The sequence below is a fragment of the Squalius cephalus genome (genome assembly GCF_949319135.1).
Source record: "Squalius cephalus genome assembly, chromosome: 20".
Classification (NCBI taxonomy): Eukaryota; Metazoa; Chordata; class Actinopteri; order Cypriniformes; family Leuciscidae; genus Squalius; species Squalius cephalus.
This window is the reverse complement of record NC_137141.1, coordinates 33,326,021-33,347,993: the sequence shown is the minus strand read 5'-3', so window position 1 is coordinate 33,347,993 and position 21,973 is coordinate 33,326,021. Positions and strand designations below refer to the sequence as shown.

The following is a 21,973-nucleotide window of genomic DNA, read 5'->3' as shown; positions in this document are numbered from 1 at the left end:
TTGACATGAACACAAGCCGTAATACATGTTTGGCTTTTAAATGATCAGCCATTATTCTTGAACCAATCTATTAATACTGTCCTGAAATGTTTACTCACCCTGTAAAAAGACAGCTCTTATCCACCACATCTTTGTCACCGAACCCAGCCTTGCCTTTTCATTTCCATTATGATTCACGACAGGTATGAATTTTAATGAGCTCCATTTCATATTTGGAAACTTACCTCACCTAAATGTTTCTTCATTCTCCACTGAGTTTGATGATTGCCATTTTTTGGGAAAAGAAAAGTGAGGATGCTGTGATCGCTGATTGTGAGATAATCAAGAAGGTGCGTTTTATTAATTACTCGGCTTTCATTAGTTAGTTATTGATGCAGAACTGGTCATATGAAATATTGAGTTCCATGCTGAAATTGGCTTTGACCTTTACTGATAATACTTACTGTGCTGAAGCATTGGGTGCACAGAATTATGTTTTTCCATACTGTGTGTGGGCTGTGAGGATTTACATAAAAACACAAAGGGTTAGAATACAAAGCAAAGTCTTTGTTCCCAGCAGTGTCAAAATACTGAGATGTTACACTTAAGCTGAAGAGGATTCTGTCAATTTTGCTTCACTGTGTGGCCAAAAACATATTTGAGTGAGAGTAATACTATACTTTTCAAAGGTTTAGGTTAGTAAGATTTTCTTTTCTTTTAAAGTGATGTATACTTTTATTTGACATACTTATTCGACAATTATTGCTGATTGTTCTTTTAAAACGTTTATATATATATAAGTTTAAGTTTATTATTACGAAAAATAAATTATTACATTTTAATATGATTAAATTGTACATGAAATATACATTTTCCAAAACATGTGTTACTCTAAAAATATGAGAAAATCAAAGCCATATATTTAAACAGCCTGAGTTCCAAATTTGAGGTTGATATCTCAAAAAATTTTATTTTGACCACGAGCAGGACCATTTAACATTTTTGTGTTCACATAGCAAGTGCCAAAGCCTTTACCAAGTTTCGTACCATTCCGATCAAGTAAACAATTCTAAAAAAACAAAACGTAAAATTTTTCAGTCAAAAGTGACCGAAGAGCACCAGAGGGCTAAGTAGCAAAAACTGTTTCCAACATTGGCCCAGTGCAATTGACTTTGTACACTGACGCATGTATCATTCCTATTTTGCACCCGACGCACAGCGGACTTTTCCCTCCACAGACGCACGTCGGTAAATTAGGGAATGAACTTGTGCTCCCGGGGGCGGTTCAGTGAGAAGAGGAGGCGTGTTCCGGCGCAAACGTTCCCTGGTGCTATTTTGCAGTTTCAGAAAACAATTCCGCCACAGACCAGGAAAATCCTCGTCTAAAGTCAGTGGCGCGTTATTCAGATGCTATTTTAAGGGCGCATGCTTGGCCATAATGTAGCGTGTGCACAACACACACACACTTTGCTTCTCTCATCTACACAGACACAGCAGTTCACATTTTTGCAAACCATACATAATTACAAGGAAAAATATTCCACACGAGGGAAATCATTGTGGTGTCCATGAAGATGTGAAAAAATAGGCATAAATCTAGCTTGCACATTTACCCAAATTATCATACGCCTGTTTAACCGAAGCTAATTTGGGTGTGTTTCTCCATCCCCAATGTCACTTCTCTGTGTTTTACGGCCCTGACGAGAACGTCGGTCTCCTCGGCTGTGAACCGCTCCTGGCGTGCGTCTGGCAAATCCGCCGTTATAATAGCGATCCGCCATGGAACAAGCGCGCCTGCTCTTAAAGGGAATGTGAGATGTCGCTCTGATTGGTTTATTTCACGTTACGCCCAAACCACACCTATGAGTAATGAAGCGACTTCAGACCAACACATTTTAGATTTCCGAGATCCGCCCACAAAGTTACTTGCGTTTCGCGTTTGATACTTGCGTTTCAGATCGTTAAAATAGGGCCCTAAAGATTATTCTACATATTCCCTGTCTTTATGTATTCCGTGACTAATACGACCGTGACAATAATAATCATAAATGTTTCTTGATCATCAAATCATCATATTAGAATGATTTCTATGAACTGTGATAGTGATCATGTGACACTGAAGACTGGAGTAATGATGCTGAACATTCAGCTTTGATCACAGGAATAAATTACATTTTACAATATATTCACATAGAAAATAGTTATTTTAATTTATAATAATATTCCACAGTTTTGAGCAGAAGAGACTTTCAAAAACATTAAAAATCTTACTAATCCCAAACTTTTGAATGGTAGTGTATTTAAAAGTAAATGTTTTCTTGGCATCTTTTTGAAATTGATTGATAAAGGTTTACTCATTTAATAAGTGAAACTCTTACTGTCCTCACTGAAACATGAAACTTGTGAAACACTCAGATGATTTTATAGTTATAGTTCATCTTCAGGGTCTTTTAATGAAAGCGTTTTGCTTTAGGTTTTGCCGACTGATGAGACACACTTCACAAGGACGAATGACCATAGTTGAGTCTGAATAGACTGAAACAGATGCCATTGGCTATAAGAGTTGAGGTATTTGATAGGCTTTGTAAGCGAGTTTAATGGACAAAAAAGATGAAAAAGTGAAAAAAACATTCTTTGGAGGTCTAATTGAAATTGCAGGGAATTAAATAAAGTCTTATAAATAGTTTATTTATGCATTTGACTGATGATTAAATCTAAAGTGACTTGAAATGTGGATTTATATCAGTACACATTTTTCCTGGGATTTGAACCCACGACCTTGCTGTTGCTATCGCCATATTTATTTTCACATAAATGTAGAAAATAGTCATAATTAACACTGTGAGTCTGTCCAAACTTTTGACTAGCAGTGCATGGATTATATTAGTTGTCTTGTTAGTTCTCTTGTCATCATGCACAAGTGTTTGACTTAATACAGACACTGGTTTGGAACTTTTACAGCAAAAGTTTGGAAACATTAAGATTTTAAAATGTTTTTGAAAGAAGTCTCTTACAGTAAGTTCACCAAGGCTGCTATTTGATCAAACATACAGTAAAAAACAGTAGTATTGTGAAATATTATTATCATTTTAAAATAGCTATTTTCTATGTTAATGTTAAAATGTAATTTATTCCTGTGATCAAAGCTGAATTTTCAGCATCATTACTCCACTCTTCAGTGTCACATGATCCTTCAGAAATGTTGTGTTGCTGATTTTGTGCTCAGTTATTATCAGTTATTATTGGTGCTCAATTATTAATAATGGTTCTTATTTTTATCAATGTTGAAAACCATTTCTGCATACTTAATATTTTTGTGGAAACCCTGGTAATTTTTTTGGATTCTTTGATTAATAGAAAGATAAAAAGTAAAGCATTTATTTGAAATAGAAATCTTTTTAAACAATTTAAATGCCTTTACTGTCCCTTTGATCAATTTAACGCATCCTTGCTAAATATATATATTTTAAATAATATATATATATTTTAAATAATGTATATATTTATATTTATATATATAGCTTACCTCAAACTGAAGCAGCATGATTCAACATTGATAATAATAATAAATGTTAGATCATAAATAATCTTAAATCATAGTTACATATGTGTTTTTGTTAAGTATCATATTTGATGCACCAGACTTTTTTTGTCTCTATTTATAGTGTGAGCAAAAATATGCAATTTGGTGCAGATGCTGATTTATATGGACAAAAAGTAATCAAAATGTAAATCAGACTTGTGATTTTTCTAAAAAATGATGTATGGATAATAAAGTTCAGTCCAGTAAGTGTTCATCTTGAAATATTGCTAACAATATAAAAGTTATTCTTTTATGGACGATAAAAATCAGTAAAGATTTCACATCAAAAAGACGCATTTGTACAATCAAAGGCCTTTTATTTGCTAAACAAGTCTAAACTATCAATCAGACGACAGACGGCATGTAGTAGTTTGTGTGCAACAGATTTTTCAGATCATGTTGATCATTTTTAGACATTCATGTATCAAATATGATACAGTATAGGGTTAAATGTGTTGCAAATGCTGTTTTCTCCGGGTTAACTCGCTGTGCTGCTGTAGTTGATGTTGAGAAGAGTAAATAATGATAATGGATCACCCAGCGTCACTCTTCTGCTCAGATTCTGCTCGAAAGATTTCTGGCTGATACGGTAATAAGGTCTTCAACGGCGGGGTTGAGATTCCCTGCCGATGCGATGAGAATCTATTGAGTTTATTCCAGCCTGCAGCTTCACGGTGGCCATCAGGGTCATTTGATTGATCTGTGTGTCGTCCGCTGCCACTTTCTAGATCATCTGAACGTCTGTGGCGCTCGCTTCAACCTCAACTCTGTGAATCGCACGTCTTCGATATCTGAACAGTCAGGACAGCCCTTGTTAGTATTTTTGTCTTGTTTTTCAGTACAAATATCTAAACATTCCTTAATCAAGATGCAAAGAAAAATGTAACTCTTGTTTGATTATCATGCCCTTTTACAGTGTTGATTTTGTTTTTGGGCCCTACTAGAATAGTTTTTTTGCTTGAATGTTCAAAAAACATTATTTTCCTCATATTCTCCATTGTTGCAGCTCGTCTCTTCCCAGTCTGTCAGTAACGCTCTGGGTTGTGTTTCCCGTTAAACGGCGTAACTCGCTGCTTCACTACTATAGTACGATGCATCGTTGAAGAAATCAACTAGCTAGTCACGACTGTTTCCCGAAACCGTACTGTCGCAAATTTTTCTCAGTTATTTTGCTTTATTTCCAGATTCAATCATAGGCTCGTTCTTACGCACTAGAGCACGTTCACACATGCACAGTCTTCAAAAACGGTGCTTTAAATCTCTTGACAAACTAAAACATGTAAATGACATTTTTATAAGTATTCTAAATTAAAGACACAGGTTGTACTGAATGTCAGCTTGCTTATTTTACTCAAGATGAGGATTTATTGAGTCCACATGTCATGCAAACTTGTAACTCTTCTTCTAACCACAGGTCGAGATCTGTTGTTCCAACTACACAACTCTGCGATGCTGTTTGCGAATGTTCGTTGGAACGATGTTTTCGGGAAACACAGACTCATTGAACTATGCTGATAATGACGGAACTTGCAAACATAGTTGGCAAACAATGCTTAGGGGAAACGCACCCCTGTTTAGTTCCTGATTGAGGAGAGCTATAAAGGTCGAAGGGTAGAATTAGAAAATCAAACCGAGCTGCAGTACATCAAGAACACTTACACAAAATAAAAAGGTATAAAAATTTTACCTTTAGAGGTACAACAACTTGTCACTCCTTAAAAGGACATCTTTGTACCTTTTTACCACAAAAAGGTTCATAGTACCTTAATACCTTAATACTCTAAGGTACTAATATGCACCTTTTAGTAGTAATAAAGGTACAAAGATGTCCTTTTAAGGATACTGCCCCAGTGACAAGCTGTTGTACCTCTAAAGGCAAAATTTTTATTTGTATCATAAAATCCCTTTGTGATTGGCAGATTATCTCCAAGTCTTCAGGTTTAATCCTGTCACCTCAACCCTGTCACTTCCTCCTGGAAGACAACCTGCCAATGCTAGATGAGCCAGACAGTTGATTTGTCCTGTTATTAGCACTGATCCAAAGCCTAGATAGCGGCTGCTTTCTAATGTAACCAGTGACCGACCTGGAATGTTCTACAACGTTATTTTAGAATGTTGCTCATCTTAAATTTTGATCAATACTTTACAGTATTGAATGAAATATGAGATTATAATGTACATGGGATAATAATGGAATGCAATGCAGGATTTCTTTTTTTTAATTCACTGATTCTGTGAATACATGACAATTACAGTTGTAAATGCAATAGACAAAAATTGCTGTGGATTACTGAAGAAATTCATTGTGTTGAAGTGCTTAAATTGAAGGTCGAGCTGGACCAATTGGTCGAGCGCTTCGAGTGTGTTTGGGAAATGTCTCACCCCTTACCATAACCGCCACTTTCAACACACTACTAACTAACTCAACCAGGCCCCGCCCCTTTATTCTGCGTATGCCTTGGGCGAGAAATATTTAACCCTCTGGTGCTCTTCTGTCATTTTTTACCATAATTGTTTTTTTTTTTAATGGCATGAATGGTATGAAACTTGGTAAAGATTTTGACACACACACACACACACACACACACACACACACACACACACACACACACACACACACACACACACACACACACACACACACACACACACACACACACACAATTATGGACATGATCTGAAAATGTTATATGGTCCTGAAAAAAATAGTCACATTTGTATTGTTCGCGGTCAAAACTGAGCACATTGGAAATGAATGGGAGACAAATTTCATCTAGTGGAAACTTTTGGTACTGCGGCCAAACTAAATGTTAAGGCCCGTTCACACCAACAACGATAACTATAAAGATAACTATAAAGATAACTTTGGACGATATTGTCCTTTTTTTTTTCATCTGCCACTTTAAATGCTTGAGCTCTTTAAAGCAGGGTGGATTCTGATTGGCTGTCAGTATTTTTATCATTCATCAGCTGGATAAAATCATTCTGAATGTGATTCCATCAATATTGTTTCTCTGTGCTGTTAGATTTTATAGCTGTGGTGTGTGGTTATTCTTTAATATTGAGAATGATCTTTATTGTTTTCTTTCTAGTTATCGTCCTTGTTGTGAACGGGCCTTTACTAAAAAGCCAGCAGGCATATCACCCTGTAGCCCAAGACTGGTCTCCCACTGAAGCTAAGCAGGGTTGAGCCTGCTTAGTACCTGGATGGGAGACCTCCTGGGAAAACCAGGTTGCTGCTAGAAGAGGTGTTAGTGAGGCCAGTAGGGGGTGGTGTGTGTGGGTCTTAATGCCCCAGTGTAGTGACGGGGACACTTTAATGTCAAAGAGCACCGTCCTTCGGATGAGACGTTAAACCGAGTCCTGACTCTCTGTGGTCATTAAAAATCCCAGGATGTCTTTCGAAAGAGTAGGGGTGTAACCCTGGCATCCTGGCCAAATTTGCCCAGTGGCCTCTGTAAGCCCGTATATCAGACCAATGGCGGGGAAGGTTTTTGCACGTCACTATCTTTCCTTTTACGCAACACAACAAGATTAAATGAAATACATTTTATCATATGTATTACTATTACATTCGTTATTTCATCTGACTCGGGTTTTAATGGTTTTAAAAGGTTTTAATGATATCTGAGCATCATTAAAAGTGAGCGAATGTTTGATTATTCTTTTTAACTAATTAACTCTTTACTTATATTTTACCAGCTCCAGATTAGGGAGCTATGTCGCTCAGAGGTCCTCACGTCTTCTGTTTAACGCGGGTCTCACGATCACAATCTCGTCAGTTTTGGTCACTAAACAGAGGTAAATGCAATATACCTGAGATGGTCGCATTTACGCTTACACAATCAAAGATACTTTGGTATAGCCCCCATTATTTTTATAGACTTCAATTTAAAGTAACTTTTACTTCAGTAGAGGTATGGCCACTACTACAGACATAAGCCGACAAACATTACTCTCTTATAATAGCTTTGGATTGGCCATGCCGTGGTTTCCCACGTACACTTATCTAAAGTAACATTAAATTAAAGGAACACTCCACTGTTTTTTCATATTAAACTATGTTATTCCCTTAACTAAGACGAGTTGATACATACCTCTCTCGTCTCAGTGCGCGCACTCAATCGCTCTGGCGCGGCGACACTTTGATAGCACTTAGCTTAGCCCAGTTCATTCGACCAAACACCTCCACGTTTTCCCTATTTAAATACAGTTACACGAGTAGTTACACGACCAAGTGTGGTGACACAAAATAAAACGTGGCGCTTTTCTAAGCGGGTAAAAAGGATAACTATAATGTATGGCGGAATTGCACTTGGGACTCGGGAGCACTTCGACTCGGCGCAGTAAAAAGTCACGTTGGTTTTAATGACAGAAGTGAGAGGGAGAGGGGGAGAGGATTTTTCAGGCGTGACTTTTTACTGCGCCGAGTCAAAGTGCTCCAAAGTGCTATTCCGCCATACATTATAGTTATCCTTTTTACCCGCTTAGAAAAGCGCCACGTTTTATTTTGTGTCACCACACTTGGTCGTGTAACTACTCGTGTAACTGTATTTAAGTAGGGAAAACGTGGAGGTGTTTGGTCGCTTCTAACTTCGTCTCTATTGAATGAACTGGGCTAAGCTAAGTGCTATCAAAGTGTCGCCGTGCGCCAGAGCGATTGAGTGCACGCACTGAGACGAGAGAGGTATGTATCAACTCGTCTTAGTTAAGGGAATAACATAGTTTAATATGAAAAAACGGTGGAGTGTTCCTTTAAAGGTAAGACACACCCAGATTTAGGTTGGTCAAGCAACATTTACTGTTCTAAACGGAAATTCACTTCTTGTCTACACTTGAATTAGTTCCAAATATTAGTCGTCACTAATCTAATGCAAACCTTGCAGGAACATACAAATCCGTTTAATCTACTTGGGAAAACAATTTCAGAGTCAATCGGAATAAAATCAAATGTAACAATTTATTATGTCAGGTAAATGTATCATGCCAATTTCATAATCAGTTCTAAGATAATAAATACAAAACATCAAATGCTCTGGAATAAAGAGAAAAGATGTGAACCTGACATCAGAAAATACATGATGCTGAGAGTCTCGGCCACTCTTGTCTCAGCATCACGGGCTAATTTGAGCTACAAATCTCCCTAAATACTCAGACCAAGGCAGAAACCTCTTTTCAAATGTAAACATTAGCTCACAGTGGGAATTTGCATTAATCACCATCCCAGACTTACTGGGGACAGAGGTTGATATCTCAAGATCTCAAGACAAGATATCTCTAAACTCTCCACACGTTATTACCTTTTTGGTTTACTTCTGTGGGAATGAGACCTTTGTACCAGTCGCACTGAGACATTTCAAATGATACCAAATATGTATAATACTGTATGATAATTGTTCATATTAAACCATATAGATGTTTGGGTGAATTCAGGTAGGGATGGGTGAAGGGAAAGATGTGTAAATTGGGAGGTGATCAACTCAAGTGTGATTGTGTCTCGAATGGGGATGGTAATATAGCAAGAGAGTTCAAATGTTAATTTCCTTTGTTTTCTCAGAGAGTAGCCCTCTCTTCCAGTCTTACACCTCTGTCAATCATGGCCTCCTAATCATCCCCATATACTGATTGGCTTCATCACTCTGTCTCTCCTCCACCAGTAAGCTGGTGTGTGGTGGGCGTTCTGGCTGCCGTCGCATCATCCAGGTGATGCTGTACACTGGTGGAGGTTGAGGAGATTCCCCTTCTATGTAAAGTGCTTTGAGTGCTGAGAAAAGCGCTATATAAATGTAATGAATTATTAAAAGCGCATTTTTTGAGATATCAACCTCAAATTTGGAACACAACTTTTGATTAATTTTTTTCCCCCACAATTTTAGAGTAGAACATGTTTTGGAAAATATATATATCATATAAAGAAATTATAAAGAGTATTTTTGTGCATTTTTCATAATAATTAATTTAAACTTCTATAACTTTTTTTAGTTTCACTTTTTTATTACTTTTTCACTTCAGCAATATTCTGCCAAGTGTCATCTTTAAAAAGAGAATAAAAACTAAAGTCTGTGCTCCAAAGCATTCAAGAATTATGACAGTATAAGTTGGAAATTTCATTTTCAGGTCGATGCTCAAAAAATTACATTTTGCTTCTCAAGTAAATGTATCTTGATTTAAAAAGTTTAGATATTTGTGCTGCAAAATGGCAAAAATACTGAGTGAGAAAATAATTTTTGCATGCACTGTAATGGTTGTGCAGCTCATTCAACTCAGATATTTCCCTTTCAAATGCTTTTACGATTGCAAGAGGTACAGGCTTGAAATCTTCTGCCCAAAAGCGTCTATATCGACTACTATGCCCGTCCTGTTGTCTGGGGAAAAGACAATATCCGTGTGTCTGCGTTCCAGCCCTGGAGCGGTGGAACATTATCGGCTGTGATCTGATCTCCAGACAGCAGTTGACCTTCATTCTTCTTCTAATTATTATCTTGATTGAAGCTGTCCAGTGGCGCTCTCGTCCGCCTTTGTAGTGAATTCAAATTAGAGGCAATATTTCACAATTACAACGGCAAACACTTAAAAGTAATCATCGTTTGAAGCAGATAATTGACCTTAAAGGCATTCAAAATCACAGATCCAACAAATGTAGTTTTGTCACTTGATAAGGTCATTTTCAGACAGGAGTAGATGGGGTGGGCGGCATGACTAAAATCTTATATCATGCTATGAGTAATTCTGGACTGTGCTGATGGTATGCATCACAATACAAGAGTTATTCTTGTTTGAAATTCTATGAAAATGTATTTATGTTAAGTAACCATGTGGAAATTGTTCTTTTGATAATCTTCAAAAGTCTTTTGTTTCGCATCCAACAAGTTCATAAAATAAAAAGAAAGAAAAGTAATTTAAAAAAGTTCAAATGTCTGCTAAATGTAAAGGTAATATTAATTGTATTTTGGTACCACTTAGCTATTTTTTGTGCTATTTTCTTGATTTGTCTCTACACTAAAACCTACATTCAAAAATATAGGGTTTGTAAGATTTATTAATGTTTTTGAAAGAAGTCTCTTCTTGTTATCAATGCTGCATTTATTTGATCAAAAATACAGTAAAAATATGAAATATTATTACCATTGAAAATGACTGTTTTCTATGTGAATATACTTTATATTGTAATTTATTCCTGTGATCTAAGCTGAATTTTCAGCATCATTACCCCAGTCTTCAGTGTCACATGATCCTTCAGAAATCATTCTAATATGATGATTTTTTTTCAGCATTATTATCAATGTTGAAAACAGTTTTGCTGCTTAGTATTTTTATGGAAATTTGTGATACATTTGTTTGTTTTTATATTTATTCAATGAACAGAAGGTTAAAATTTAAATTGTTTGTAACAGTGTCAAAGTCTTTAGTCACTTTTGATCAATTGAATGCGTCCTTAAGACTTAAGTTAAGCCTGGTTTTTAGCATCTTTTTGGCGTCAAAAATCATGCCGTAACTGGTAAACATTTATCATTACCAAAACTTTTGAAACCCAGTGAAACAATAATATGAAACAAAGAATAACTTTCTTGAGACCCCCAACCTTTTGACTTAATTTGGGTGGTTTTAAACGCCTCCGTAATTCACACCCTGCCAATAACACGTCTCAAGTTTTGTAAAACTGATTTGTTGAGATACATTCAAAATAGTGTTGCTAGAATGTGTGATTATGTCTCTTTTATTACGTTTTTATGCAATTTTATAAAAGCTTTTTATCACAGCAACACATGGCATCTTTTTTATGGCTTATTGCTTTCTTCTTAAATGGTGCACTGGATGTGAAAAACATCTTCAGACGGTTGGACACAGTTTGTAGAGTTTTTCTGAATTTTGAAAACTCTGCTTTTAAAAGTTTGACAGAAATCACACCCTTTAAAGTTCCTCCTTGTCTTGTTTGGGAAGCGTCCAACTCTATATTTTCTCCATGTTTCTTTGTCGCTCACACACGCCACTTATATATATATATATATATATATATATATATATATATATATATATACATATATACACACACACACACACACAGCATACTGTACCACAGAATCTCATTAATATCATTGCATGCTATATACTATACAGCCAGTCCCAGTAGCTTTCTGTGGGAATTATTCTAGAAGTTACAAAAGCAAGTCTGTACTTGATCACTGATTTCAAACAACTATGCATTTCTCCTGGGTTATTCCTGATTCCAGATGGCCTTCGGTGTAGAAAACATGCAGGCAAAATATTAAAATGCATCTTCAGTGTAGTCTTCTTATTGATGTCAAATTTATTCATATTATATCGTGCTAGGGAGTATTTCACTGCCATAGTCTCATTTGTTTTGGCACTTTTTCTTGAAACAAAATGAATTGTGAAAAGTAGTGGTTGACTGATACATCGCCATGGCAGATATTCAGCATGTTTTTATTATCGCATCGGCACTTTAAGTTTTTCTCTTTGGCCAATATATGTCGAAAATCTGACTTTTATTCTAACAGCGCATAGGACTTTTATTTTGACAGTGATGAGAATGTCAGCGCCTAAGTATGTGTGTATATATACCAGTGTATATATACCATATATACCATATATATGTGTGTGTGTGTGTGTGAGTGAGTGTGTAATTTCATAAACCTTGCAAACTTTGGAGAATCTAGCTGTGAGATCCTTTGAATAGTCTGTTTGTTTGTGTGTGTGCGTGTGTGTGTGTGTGTGTGTGTGTGTGTGTGTGTGTGTGTGTGTGTAATTTCATAAACCTTGCAAACTTTGGCGAATCCAGCTGTGGGATCCTTTGAATAGTCTGCATAAAAACGGACTCTGTATATATGTTTTAACAATTTCTTTATTTGTGAAAAATTCTTTAATTGGATTACATAATCAAGAAGCTGCCATCTTCCAATGCCAATGTTTAATTTACGTTATCTTTTATAAAGATTTTTTTTCATGTTAATGTATCAAATTATTTCTAATTTAGTACAAATTATGTCAAATCAATATTAATTTCATTTCAGCTGTTGTTTTGCATGTCTTTTTACTATCTTTAAATTAAATAGTGTATATACATCAGCTTTATATATAAATTGGCCATCAGCCACTCTGCTTTTAACAGTGATATCGGCATCGACCATCAGCAAAAAAAAAAAAAAAAAAAATCTATATTGGTCATGTTTGCATTTGCTGAAGGAAGTGTGAGTGCTGTTTGCCCGTGCAAGGTGTTAATGTTGGGGATTTTTTTATGAATTTTGGTTGGAGAAACTGTATTTTTCCCAGTGGCCCTCGAGGGCCATCATGCAGAGGTGACTCTCTGCCAGATCCTTCGGCCAAATCTGGATTTCAGTCTCCTACCAAACCATCAAGCCGTGACTACCGCAGTTGTGGCCTTGATTTCTCCAGAGACATTGAGGCATTCCCATGTACCTGTGTATAAATAGCAAAGTAACTCACCTTTCCTGAAGCTTGAGCGCGTGCAGTGGCAGGGAGGACTCAGTCTCTTACTCCAAACTTTGATTAATTATCCTCTCCCTGTAGAGCTAACGGGAGACTCACTTGACCTACATCCCGGTGTCTCCAGGGAAGGGAGAATCGGTGTAGGTGCCAGAGAGAGAACTAGGCCAGTACAGAGAGACGGTCGGTGGGTCTGTCAGAACCAAAGTCGTCGTCACAGGACCAACAAACACATGCAGAGTATAGAGGACTTCAATGGGCTTCATTTTCTCTAATATCTGAAATATCACGCAGTCATTTTTTGTCACTCCAAAGCCTGTGATGGTTCACATACTGAAAACATCAGTAATGTTTTAACTTATTTTAGCTATAAGCAAGAATAATGTTCTTTATTTTTACCAAAGTGGTAGACAATGTATTATAATCCTGCAATTTTTGCAAAACTGCTGTTAACGATAACTGCTGTTATTACACCAATAACGATAACTATGATGTTCTGTCATGAAACTCTAGATGGCGCAGGTTGATGGGTCCTTAAAGGGTTAGTTCACCAAAAATGAAAACTCTGTCAGTAATTACTCTCCCTCATGTTGTTCCAACCCCGTAAGACTTTCGTTCATCTTCAGAACACAAATTAAGATATTTTTGATTAAATCTGAGAGCTGTCTCACTCCTCCATAGGCTTCTATGTAATCGATATCTGTCATCCCAGAAAAGTTAAAATCGTTAAAATAGTCCAAGTGACTACAGTGACTCAACCTTAAGTTTTTCAAGCGACGAGAATACTTTTTGTGCACAAAAATAATGACTTTATTGAACTATTAATTTTCTTCTGTGTTTCTCTGAGTGAGTTCACGTAGTGTAACAGCGCAGCGCTTCTGGATTGTTCGTCAGAACGGAGGCTCACTATTGGCCAGCATCACACACATGACACACATGACCAGCGTTGGCCAATAGTGAGCCTCCGTTCTGATGTGCAACCCAGAAACGCTGCGCTGTTACTATTTTGGTCTATTTTAACGATGTCTTTACTAACTTTTCTGGGATGGGAGATATCGATTACCTAGAAGCCTATGGAGGAGTGAGACAGCTCTCAGATTTACTCACAAATATCTTAATTCATGTTGTGAAGATGAACGAAAGTCTTACGGGGTTGGAACAACATGAGGATGAGTAATTACTGACAGAATTTTCAGTTTTGGGTGAACTAACCCTTTAACTCAATCTGCTTGCAATCACATCAATCTCTATAGGGCACAGCTGATTGGTTCCTGCTGTATCAGTAGCCAATGAGCTCGCTGCTCAACCTTCAAATACTTGGTCACAATTCACAATTCAAATTCTTAGCTCACGCTTCAAGAGCTTGTGTGTGTTAGCATCTTCGATTACCTCACACACACATGCACTGAAAATTTCAAAAAACTTTTAGCCTTTTATGTTCAAACCGGAGTCAGACAATGATGGAGAGACTCAAGAAGAAGTGACAACATGTAGAAGCAACAGGACATTTCTGAATGGTTAGTTGATGAATTTATGAAGCTGATGTGGAGTTATCTTCTAGTCATTGATTAGCATATTCTGTCATGATAATCTATAAATCTATGTTCCGGGGGCGGGGTTTATGTAAATTTAGGGTTTGTGATGTCACTAACTCGGGAGGAATGTCGTGTAGTCTCTACCAGCCGTTTGTTGTAGTCCTTAAAAAGCAGTTTCTGTAAAAGCAAATATCTCCCTTTGCTTTGAACTTTGAGCGTCGTAACTTTGCAGATGTTGTTTATGCTCAAACAGCAACATTACACACTAACTAAAGTTAGAAAAGTCGAATCACAATCAACCACCCAAATCAGGGTGGATTCTGATTTTTATTGTTTAACAGCTGAAAAATAGTTGTGGTGTGAACTTCTAGAACTATATCTTTATCGTTATAGTTTTGAAAAATTGGTTACTTTATTTTGATGAGCTTAAGTAATGGTAAAACATATGACTTTATAATTTTTTTACAGGGAGCAACACGTTTTCTTTTACTCTCATGAATCTGCTGTTATCTGCTCTGTAATGTATGTGTTTGACTTCAGGGCTGATGGGAGAAAAACTGGTGAGAGAGAGACAGACTGGTGTCAGAACGAGTGAAGACACGTACCTTCATCTCAGTGATTTTTCTAGCACTCCACTTCGGTTTTTCTCAAAAACCATCAGGAGGCGATTCATTGACTACCACTATTGTGGCCTTGAGGAAGAAAGTGATCCTCATGGCAGATTTCTCTGGCAATGTGAAAGTCACAGAAACCGTGATGAATAAAGATTGTAATTGATTCCATTGCGAAAAGTATTTTTCCGCCACAGGAAGCTCCTCCAGGGACTGTTTTGTGGGTTAAGTGAATTAACGCTGCTCTCTACACTCATTTAGTCCCTGTGCCGGTTCTCTGAGAGAAAACTCAAAAGTAATTGAAAGATCCACAGGCGACTTTTCTGTTGCATTATCTTTCAGTGGAGACAGTGCCAACTTCTCAAAGTGGAATCAAATACTACGAGAAAAATAAAAGCCCAACATTTTTTTTTACATTAATCTCAGTCTCAGTGCTGTGTGGAAATAGTTCACCTGAAAAGGGGACGATTTTCAGTGAGTTTCTTGCACACGCTTGGACTTGGATCATTGTGCATAATTAAAATACAGTATTTTTAATGTTGCTTAATGGCGACGTACTATGGCAAGCCGTTTTAACTTTTATTTATTTCCAGGATTTGAATTCTTGATATCAACAATTCAGTTTTCACTAGTTCAAATTATAGTTATTGATATCAGGATTTAGATTTATTCTAGTAACAATGGCAATTTTTGATATCAGAAATTACATTTCCACTAGTAACAATGCTAATTCTTGATATCAACAATTACATTTTTACTAGTTAAAATGCTCATTCTAGATATCAAGAATTGAATTTCAACTATAAAAGCTATAATTCTTGATATCTGTAATTATATTTTCACTAGTGAAATGTCACCATAGGCTGCCATTCAAAATCAGTTGTTGATATCAAGAATTATTTTCTTACTAGTTGAAATTCCAATTTCACATATCAGAAATACAATTCTTACTAGTAAAAACCTTTATTTTTGATATCAATAATTCAATTTTCACTAGTGACAATGTTAATTTCTGATATCATGAATGTGATTGTTACTAGTAAGAAAGCCATTTTCAGATATCAAAAATTTACATTTTTACTAGTAGCAGTTCAATTGTTGATATCTAGAATAGACATTTTTACTAGTAACCACGAAATTATTGATATCAGGAATTCACATTTTTACTAGTAAGAAATTCAAAGATGATATGTGTATTCAGAATTTCAACTAATAAGAAATCAATTCTTGATATCAACCATTGATTTTGAATGGCAGCCTATGGTGACATTTCACTAGTGAAAATACAATTAGATATCAAGAATTATAGTTTTTACTAGTTGAAATTCAATTCTTGATATCTAGAATGAGCATTTTAACTAGTAAAAATGTAATTGTTGATATCAAGAATTAGCATTGTTACTAGTGGAAATGTAATTTCTGATATCAAAAATTGCCATTGTTACTAGTATAAATCTAATTCCTGATATCAATAACTATAATTTGAACTAGTGAACATTGAATTGTTGATATCAAGAATTCATATCCTGGAAATTAATAAAAGTTAAAGCGGATTGCCATAGACGTACACACGACAGCTAAATCCGGTTGTCAATTTTAGTGCTGAATCCCATAAATTATGCACTTAAATGATGGGAGTGACTAACGTGCATTTTTTTTCTTTTGCTTTTTTTTTTCAACAGACAAAAACCGGACTTGCCCTTTTGTACGACAAACACACAAGTAACACCTACGACGTTCGCTTAAAGTTAACGAAAGAGCTGTTAATCGTACAGAAGCAGGATGTGGTGTGTGTAAACGGCGGCGACTCCCACTTAAATGTAAGTACTGAGTCTTTGCCTTTGACTCGATCCTGATTCAAACACACTCAGGTCATTTCATCATTGTTTAAAGTGGCACGTTTCTCTTCATTGGGCGTCACAGTCAGCAGCTGAAGAGTGTTGTGTTGCATTAGACAAGTTTTCATTACATTTGACATCGCTGTCAAGAAGCACACGCCACTTCTTTGTTTGCTTTGCAAGCATGAGATGCATCATCATCCTTCATAAATGTCATCAGTGGCATAAGGCTACAGCCGCTATTTCAGAAATGATGCTGTCAATACACAATGGAAGTCATTAAATGTGCACAATGCATGCTGGAGAATCCAATATAGTCATAATCAAGAGAGTTTTAGAGCATATTTATAATCCTAGTTATATATTTGGATTTATAACTAACCTGCTTCGTCATTTAGAGTCACTTTGACCCAGAAACACATTTTGAGTTTTAGGCACTAAAGTAAAAAGGAAAGTCTCAGCTTTCTAATGGAATAAATAATGATCTTTCTGAGGTTGTTTTAAGTTTTGACCATCATAAATCTTCGTTATTGAGAAATTGTTTGCAATCCTTTGCATGTTATTAGAATTAGATGAGTGTTATGAAGTGGTTTCCGTCTGAATTGACTGTCCTATCCCCACAGAGATTAGTGAAGATCACTACAGTAAAGATAAGCAGTCACTGATTCTCGATAAAAGTTTGACATTTGAAAACATTTGAAAAAATGTACATCAATATGTACATCAATAGTCAAACATTAAACATCAATAGTAAAATGTATTTATCTATTGCCTGATATTACCTGTATTTAAAAGATGAGATTTTGTTTTTAATGTCAGGCAATAAAAAACTAAATTAAATTTTTTTTTATTTTTTTATTTATGAAAGTTTAGACTTTTTGAAAAAAACGTAAACAAATCAACAGTAACATTTATATTTATTGCCTGATATATTACCTGTATTTGAAAGTTGAGATTTTATCTATTTATGAAATTTGAGACTTTTTGTCTTTTTCAATGTAATTAAAAAAAACAAAAAAACATTAAACACACCAACAGTAAGATTTAATTATTTATTTCCTGATATTACCTGTATTTGAAAGTTGTGGTTTTTAAAATCTTAAAATCTTAATGCAATTTTAACATTAAACACATCAACAGTCTTATTTATTTAACCTGTATAAACTTCAAGTCAAGTGTTGCCATATGACCACTTCTTTAATTATTTGTAATCTAGTTGATGCCATGAATATTTTACCAACTAAATTCCCCTTTTTTAAAGCACAGAACTGTTGTACTTCGAAGACAGGTGACTGGAGGTCTCGGTCTGAGTATCAAAGTAGGTCTTTTGCTTCTTTAATATTGTTCATTGACTTTAAAGAGCTTAACTAAACATGCTCAGGTAGTGCACTCATATCTCCGCAGGCCAGATAATCATGGCACAATATTAGTCTTAGAGATCAAAGAAGAACCTGAGCTCAGCTCTCATTAGATTTACTCACAGTAATCTTTAATGAGGCAATAGATTTGTATTTTTGAACAGTGTTGGTAATAGACTGATGTGAGATGCAGAGGTGAATTACCTTGACGGCCCTTCATGCATTTCAGGGGGGAGCAGAACATAAAGTGCCTGTGGTCATCTCGAAGATTTTCAAAGATCAAGTAGGTAAGATGACAAGAGTTCCTCCCATCCGCTGTAAGGCATCTGTAGTCGGAGCGCTAGCAATAACTCGCAATATTTGTGCTCTGTAAAAATGACTGTTTGATGAGGGGAAAAAACTATGTCAGTTTTTCTACATCAAAATTTCATGTTTAATTCTTGTCATTTCTTTGTAATTGTTTCTAAGTGAAATTTCTGCGCTGCAAAAAAAAAAAATCTTACTCAGTATTTTTGTCTTGACTTCCAGTAGAAATATGCATTCCTAAATCAAGATACATTTACTTAAAAAGCAATTTGCAAAGATATTAAATCTTGTTTTCTTATAAAAATGTATTTGAGTTTAAGCGTAAAACAAGAACAAATATTGGCCAATAGGGACATAAAAATATGTTATTATTTTCAGCCTCTGTCTAAAATGATCTGTTTTTAAGGAATTTGTCAGTAAGGCTCCTTTAAGGCTTGTCAGTAAATGGCCAGTGTTATGATTGGCTATCGTTATTTTATAGGAAACAGTATCAACACACACTCAAACTTAGAGTTTGTGCTACAGATCCAATGCAGTTTGCTGCTTCATCTTTCAACAAAAGTTTCTTTGCAAGCTCTCATTACGCTGTTCCTCAGTCAAGTAATCTGAACAAACATATAATCTTCCTTTAAAATAAACGTCGTTGTTTCCGACGCTGGGATCCTTCTGAAGTCTGTAGAGAGACACAAACCAACTGTTTAAACTGGACGATCACAGCAAACGTTCTTTCACTCTTCCATTTGTCCTGTTGTCGACAGACTCAAGCGTGTGGAGTCCGTCAGAAACTTAATTTTGATAAATCTTTCGCATTTAGCGCAATTGACTTTGTACACCGACGCATGTATCATTCCTATTTTGCACCCGACGCACAGCGGACTTTTCCCTCCACAGACGCACGTCGGTAAATTAGGGAATGAACTTGTGCTCCCGGGGGCGGTTCAGCGAAAAGAGGAGGCGTGTTCCGGCGCAAACGTTCCCTGGTGCTATTTTGCAGTTTCAGAAAACAATTCCGCCACTGACCAGGAGAAACCTAGTCTGAAGTCAGTGGCGCGTTCAGATGCTATTTTAAGGGCGCATGCTTGGCCATAATGTAGCGTGTGCACAACACACACACAACTTGCTTCTCTCATCTACACAGACGCAGCAGTTCACATTTTTGCAAGCCATACATAATTACAGGGAAAAATATTCCACATAAGGGAAATCATTGTGGTGTCCATGAAGATGTGAAAAAATAGGCATAAATCTAGCTTGCACATTTACCCAAATTATTATACGCCTGTTTAACCGAAGCTAATTTGGGTGTGTTTCTCCATCCCCAATGTCACTTCTCTGTGTTTTACGGCCCTGACGAGAACGTCGGTCTCCTCGGCTGTGAACCGCTCCTGGCAAATCCGCCGTTATAATAGCAATCCGCCATGGAACAAGCGCGCCTGCTCTTAAAGGGAATGTGAGATGACGCTCTGATTGGTTTATTTCACGTTACGCCCAAACCACACCTATGAGTAATGAAGCTACTTCAGACCAACACATTTTAGATTTGCGTCGGGTGCAAGAGTCATTTATCCCGCCGTATAATAGCAACAGTGCCCGAAATCCGCTCACAAAGTTACTTGCGTTTTGCGCTTGATACTTGCATTTCAGATCGTTAAAATAGGGCCCTTAATGTCTTTAGCTCATTTTGCTTCTCAAGTAATTGTATATTGATTTAAGAATGTACTGGAAAACAAGACCAACATACAAGATATTATTTTTTAAATTTTTGCATTATTTGCAGTGTACGCCAAATTAGTCCCAGTGTGTAAAATCTTGTAGTGTACTCTCTTCTCTTGTTGTTTTTCATTTAAAATAAATGCACTGCACAGCCTAAATGTAGTCCGTTTGATATCCGTATAATTAGCACTTGCTCACATCATAGTTTTTTCATCGCAAGTGTCTTGACAGCAGCTGCTAACGTGTGATTAGAATCTGATCCTACGGTTTTTGAGAACAATATAGCTTTGTTTCGTGCCATACAGTTCAAATGTAATTTTAATCACGGCTAATTACTGTACAAGTCTTTATGCATGTGCGTTTGCAGTTTTATTGGTTTTTATTAGCTTCCCGCTGAGATGCTTAGTGTAGAAATAGATCCACCCTTAGAGCTGCTCGATATCAGAAAGCTTATGCAGTTTCATCTTATTTGTTAGAACGCATTGAACTAAAACCCAGATTTGTGTGAAATTCGTCCCAAAGCGTTTCACGTCTTTGCTTATGCCAATGCTTGATTGAAATGCTCATCAAACTCAAATCCTGATTGCCATGTCATCGCATAAGCACTATTAAATGAGTAATTATATCCCAATCTTTCCATTAACCTCTGACTGGACGGCCCGGGGCCTCAGCCGATCAGACTGGGATGCTGTTTATCGGAGACGCCGTGTTGCAGGTTAGTGTTTTGGGCTTTTGCACGCTCTCGTTCTTTACGCTGCTCTCGGGGTCAAGGGTGCGTGTTAGAGCGGCGTTCTCTCTGCATTTTAATGATGCTTCCCTCTGATTCATTTTCTCTAGCTTGACTGGAGGTTTAACCTTTATCTCTCTGTATGAATCAGAGGAACAGCAACAGAGAGAGAGAGCAAGAAATAGAATATTAGTTCCTGTGGTGCAACTATAACAAATGGTTTTATTTCATTTTGAATGTTACAACAATCTCTGCTGCTCTTTACATACACTCACCGGACACTTTTCTAGGCACACCCAGGGCCTAAAATAACTTTTTGCCACACCTGCCAATATCCGGTGCCTTTAGAAAACTTACCGACCATAAATATATATATATTTTTACGGGTATGACACCAAAATTTTATATATAATATAATATAATATAATATAATATAATATAATATAATATAATATAATATAATATAATATAATATAATATAATATAATATAATATAATATCTTTTCCACAACTAAAACTACTTGCCTAACTAATATAAATTTAAAACATTAGACAAGTAAACAGTAATAAATTAATAACAAATATTTAAATTACAAGCAAAACAACAAATAAAAACAAGGTACAAATGAAATGCTTTTTAGGTATTTCAGGTAGGTCCAGACATCCCAACCTGCACAAAGTAATTTCAGGGATGTACCCCCATAAAAAAAAAAAAAAAAAAAAAAGGAAGGAGGACAAGCATATGACATTTCACCTCAGAGTTGTGGTCACTAAAATATATAAAAGCATAATATATCATTTCTATGGCTATAGGCCCATGCAATTGTTAATTATGTTAAAATATGTAGATTACTTTTA

General features: G+C 36.2%; 1 protein-coding gene across 3 annotated transcripts in view; it reads left to right on the top strand.

Annotated features, from left to right (window-relative positions):
* Positions 1–21,973, top strand: part of sntg2 (syntrophin, gamma 2) — an 80,403-nt gene that overhangs the window by 7,812 nt on the left and 50,618 nt on the right. For all 3 annotated transcript variants that reach the window (XM_079852553.1, XM_079852554.1, XM_079852555.1), the window contains 4 exons: positions 16,856–16,993; positions 18,273–18,329; positions 18,599–18,656; positions 21,060–21,103. In XM_079852553.1, the coding sequence (XP_079708679.1) occupies positions 16,856–16,993; positions 18,273–18,329; positions 18,599–18,656; positions 21,060–21,103 (297 nt within the window). The remainder of the gene's footprint in view (positions 1–16,855; positions 16,994–18,272; positions 18,330–18,598; positions 18,657–21,059; positions 21,104–21,973) is intronic.